This window comes from Triticum urartu, chromosome 7A (assembly GCF_056163025.1).
Source record: "Triticum urartu cultivar PI428250 chromosome 7A, HENAU_Tu73, whole genome shotgun sequence".
Lineage (NCBI taxonomy): Eukaryota > Viridiplantae > Streptophyta > Magnoliopsida > Poales > Poaceae > Triticum > Triticum urartu.
The window spans coordinates 609,754,627-609,759,008 of record NC_141879.1 but is presented as its reverse complement, the minus strand read 5'-3'; the positions used below and the strand labels follow the sequence as shown (position 1 = coordinate 609,759,008).

Below are 4,382 nucleotides of genomic sequence, written 5' to 3'. Positions count from 1 at the left end.
GGGATGCGGTGGCCTTGCGCCCAGCGCGCGGCCGCATCCTTTTGCCCCATCCTGTCCGTCAGGGCCAAGAATTGCCCAAATTTGCATTAAAACTAGTTTCGAACCCAAATATTTGTCTGAAAATTAAAATAGTTTTACAACCCAATTGAAATTGTCTTTAATAAAATAGTTTTACAACCAAATCAAAATTGTCTTGACTGGACATAAAATGGACAAATACATCTATTGGTTGCCAACGTGATCCCACACGTGCTCAACCAAGTCATTTTGAAGATTCACATGAGTGTGCCAATCACGCATCTCACGGTGGAATTAGGCAAACTGTTCAAATGTGGCCGGGTCTTGGTGCAGGGACTCAATATTTTCACCTTGATAATCAAATCCTTGGTCGAAGATACTCTCATCACGCTCGTTCTCGACGATCATGTTGTGCATGATCACACAAGCAGTCATCACCTCCCAAAGCTTCCTTTCATCCCATGACAGTGCAGGGTTTCGAATGATAGCCCACCGGGATTGAAGCACACCAAAAGCACGTTCCACATCCTTTCTAACACTCTCTTGCATTTGGGCAAATCTCTTTCTCTTCTCACCTTGGGGTTTCGAGATTGTCTTCACAAAAGTTGACCACTGAGGATATATACCATCTGCTAGATAGTATCCCTTATTGTAATGGTGGCCGTTGATCTCAAAGTTGACAGGTGAGGAGTGGCCTTCTGCAAGCCTCGCGAAGACTGGAGAACGCTGCAGCACGTTGATATCATTGTGAGAACCTGCCATGCCATATCCAAAGATCTTGTGATGCCACCGCTTCTAATATGACAGTGCACCCGTTAACATGCCCCTTGTACTGGCCCTGCCAAGAAAATGGACAGTTCTTCCACTCCCAGTGCATACAATCTATACTGCCAAGCATACCTAGAAAGCCTCTAGCTGCGTTGGTCGCCAACAATCTCTCTGTATCAGCGGCAATTGGCTGCCTCAAGTACTCTGGGCCAAAGACCTCGATCACAGCCTGGCAAAACTTGTACATTGACATCAGACATGTTGTCTCACTCATACGCACATACTCATCCACCAGATCGCCTGGAATTCCATATGCAAGCATGCGGATGGCCGCGGTGCATTTCTGGTAGGAGGAGAATCCAAGCTTGCCAAGGGCATCCGTCTTGCACTCGAAGTATGGGTCATGAGCAACCACTCCCTCTCGGATACGATTGAACACATGCCTGGCCATACGAAAACAGCGACAAAATTTATCCGGCCTGAAGAGCGGGGTGTTGGCAAAGTAATCTGCATAGAGCAGGGCGTGGCCTCTTTTCCTGTTGTGGTTCAGGTTGGGAGCACGGCCAGGGACTGACCCCCTGTATCGAGGAAGCTGCTGTTGAATATGGTCGTGAACGAACAGTGCAGCCACCACAAGATCGTCATCATCCGACGACGAATCGTCCGATGAACAAAGGAAGTGATGATAGAAAAACTCGTCTCCACTGTCCATACCTTTGTTGGCAAAAGGTCGAACACCTTGCGCTCGTGGTGGCGAAGAGGCCGCGATGATCACCTCGACGCAGCAGGGTGGTTGTCGGCCGGCTACAGGCCGCTCTGGAGCTCTCGTGGGAATCTGCCTCGGCCGCCGTGGTACGTCGCCGGCAGTCATGTCCCCTCTGCCACCGGCAAGGACGGCGAGGGCCAAACCTCCTCCGATCGACGACCAAAACTACGGCGGAAGCGCGGGCGTGGTGGCGGCCATGTCGAGATGTGGTTTGGTACGGACGGCGGGTGGGCTGCGCGGTGAGGAGGCGGCCGGAGAATAGCAGCGGCGCCGGCGGCGGGGCGGGGCGGGGAGAGAGGGTGAAGCGTTGGGAGCGGAGGGACTGCTAGTGTCCCCGACAGGCGGGCCACGGGGGGACAAGGGCGTGCATCGAGGCCGTCCGCGCGCGTCCGTTTTACCCCAAACCGAGCGTAAGTTTGGGCCGGGGATGGGTCGAAAGCGGACGGAATCCGGACATTTGTTCGTTTGCGCCCGTGCACTGGGCCGTCTCGTTTGTCCCTTTTACTCCAAACAGACGGGGGCGGACATGATAGGGTGGCGCGATGGAGTTGGCCTGAGGGACATGCTGCAGCAGAAAGAAAGGGTCTCCAAAAGTACAAGCTATAGGTTGAGGGGATGATGCATGCTGAGGTGTGCTGTGGCCTACCCCTTCCTAGTTGTTTGGGCCCTGTCCGTGTGTGAGATTGGTTGATGACAGACATGAAACGATGGATGACAGACAGTGCAAGGGAGAGATGGATGTCACTGTCACTGCCATTGCCATTGCCATTGCCATGAGAGAGAGGGAGGGAGGGAGAGAAAGTACATCTAGCTAGCTTGGTGAGAGAAACTAGACAAATTTAGAGCCATCCTCCTTCGTACTAGCAACTGCCATTGACTTGCTTGCCGGCCGCATTATATATCTCCAACCTAGCTGAGCTAGCGAGCTGCCTTTAAACTTGTCTCTCTCCATTTCCTCCCATCCGGAGCTAGCTGGCTAGCTTAGGCAGGAACTCGAGGAAGAAAGGAGCCAGGGAAGAAGAGGGAGAAAATGGGTCGAGCCCCCTGCTGTGACAAGGGCAGCGTGAAGAAGGGGCCATGGTCGCCCGAGGAGGACAGGAAGCTCAAGGACTACATCCACACCCATGGCACAGGCGGCAACTGGATCGCGCTCCCCACCAAAGCCGGTATGTCCATTACACCTACCTATATCCATCTGCATTTCTGCACATGCGTGCATGCACGTTCACTCATGTCGTGGAGATGATTCAGGCCTGAAGAGGTGCGGGAAGAGCTGCCGCCTGCGTTGGCTCAACTACCTGCGGCCGAACATCAAGCACGGCGACTTCTCCGAGGAGGAGGACAGGGTGATCTGCGCCCTCTTCGCCGCCATCGGCAGCAGGTGGTCCATCATCGCCGCGCAGCTCCCCGGGAGGACCGACAACGACGTCAAGAACTACTGGAACACCAAGCTCAAGAAGAAGCAGCTGCACCTGCTCATCGCCGCCGCCGCTCAGTCCACCCATGGCCAGCAGTACAGCTCCAGACCACCGGCACCGCCATTTACCGTTGAGCACCACCACCACACTAGCTCTACCTCTGCTGCATCTCTAGGCCAGCTCCTCATGTTTGGAGTCGGAGGAGGCGACCACCACCAGCAGCAGCAGTACATGTCGTCGTGCTCCTCGGTGGACATCTCCAACAACACCAGTGCTGCTGCTGCTGCTGCTGCTGCTGCTGCTGGCCTGCAGGAGAGCTTCATGTTTGGTGGCTTGCAGTTTCAGCAGCAGGAGGAGGACACCAACAGCCTGCTCTCACCAGCAGCAGCAGCATCTGGGAATGACATCATGACCTATGAGCATCATGAGATGATTTCGCCGAGCAGCTTCTTCTTCTACGGCGACGGTGCCGGCGGTGCTGCAGCAACCCAGGAAGGGACTAGGTTCCTTTATTAGTAATCGCATCAGCCACGCATGCATGCAAGACACATGTAGACATTGATGTTAATTTCTTTGCATGCATTTCCCCCCGACCGCCCCATATATAGGAGTATGAATTAAAGCCATGGCCGATGCAGGTTGGTTAGTATTATTTATTTATTTTTGTTTTTTGTTTCATATATGTTGAGATGACCTCTCCCTAGCTAGATAGTTTATGTGGTGGTGTTGCTGATGTGCTGTAATAAGCTAATGTAGGTTGTAAACTTGTAATTCTAAATATTCTTGTTTATTTAATCACCCTAAACAATCAATCATGGAACTAAACATTCGTTTGTAGCTGTTACATGCATAGGCATGGGCAATGGGCAATGCAAGGGGAGAGTGTACGTTTGCCTCCCTTGCATGCGCTAATATACTACACCTAGGTATAGGCACCACATGTACGTACAGCGCACTGACAGTACACTAACATGAATGCTTATAGTTGTTGAGTGTAAATTGATGGAGTCGATTGTATGGCCGGCTGGGTTTGTAACGCCGAACCGTCAAACTTTAACTCCTCAAACATCTCCTCTAATCTTCACTTTTCAAATTTTGAAGAGTTAAAAAAATACGAACCTAACAGAACCCTCAAACGAACTAGACCCCACATGAAACCTCTGTCTCCCTTTTCCTCATTCTTTTTTCTTCTTTCTTCCGTTCACGTGGCCAACGATGACTTTTCGGCAGTAGATGATTTGCATGCGCTAGCTAGTACTCCCTCCGTTCCAAATTACTCGTCTCAGAGATGAATGTATCTAGAACTAAAATACATCTAGATACATCCATACCTGCGATAAGTAATTTGAAACGGAGGGAGTACCTAGGGTATACATCGATGCTCCGCAAAAACAATATAACAGTGGCTCAAT

The 4,382-nt window shown here is 51.5% G+C and overlaps 2 protein-coding genes across 2 annotated transcripts; one reads left to right on the top strand and one right to left on the bottom strand.

Annotated features, from left to right (window-relative positions):
- Positions 1-312: 312 nt before the first annotated feature.
- LOC147960668 (uncharacterized) lies at positions 313-1,657 on the bottom strand. Its single transcript, XM_087533474.1, has 2 exons — positions 919-1,657; positions 313-773 (listed from the first exon to the last, which is right to left on the bottom strand). Exons 1-2 carry the CDS (start codon positions 1,655-1,657, stop codon positions 313-315), a joined length of 1,200 nt encoding a protein of 399 aa, XP_087389600.1.
- Positions 1,658-2,486: 829 nt separating this feature from the next.
- LOC125523038 (uncharacterized) lies at positions 2,487-3,721 on the top strand. The gene is made up of 2 exons (XM_048688075.2): positions 2,487-2,718; positions 2,804-3,721. Exons 1-2 carry the CDS (start codon positions 2,583-2,585, stop codon positions 3,484-3,486), a joined length of 819 nt encoding a protein of 272 aa, XP_048544032.1. The 5' UTR covers positions 2,487-2,582; the 3' UTR covers positions 3,487-3,721.
- The last annotated feature ends 661 nt before the right edge of the window (positions 3,722-4,382 follow it).

Excerpts from the sequence above, each read along its gene's own strand:
- LOC125523038 (XM_048688075.2), top strand. The coding sequence starts at position 2,583 with ATGGGTCGAGCCCCCTGCTGTGACAAGGGCAGCGTGAAGAAGGGGCCA. Across the intron at positions 2,719-2,803 it reads CGCGCTCCCCACCAAAGCCG|GCCTGAAGAGGTGCGGGAAG; the intron begins GTATGTCCATTA and ends GAGATGATTCAG.
- LOC147960668 (XM_087533474.1), bottom strand. The coding sequence starts at position 1,657 with ATGACTGCCGGCGACGTACCACGGCGGCCGAGGCAGATTCCCACGAGA. Across the intron at positions 774-918 it reads CGCAGCTAGAGGCTTTCTAG|GTTCTCACAATGATATCAAC; the intron begins GTATGCTTGGCA and ends ATGGCATGGCAG.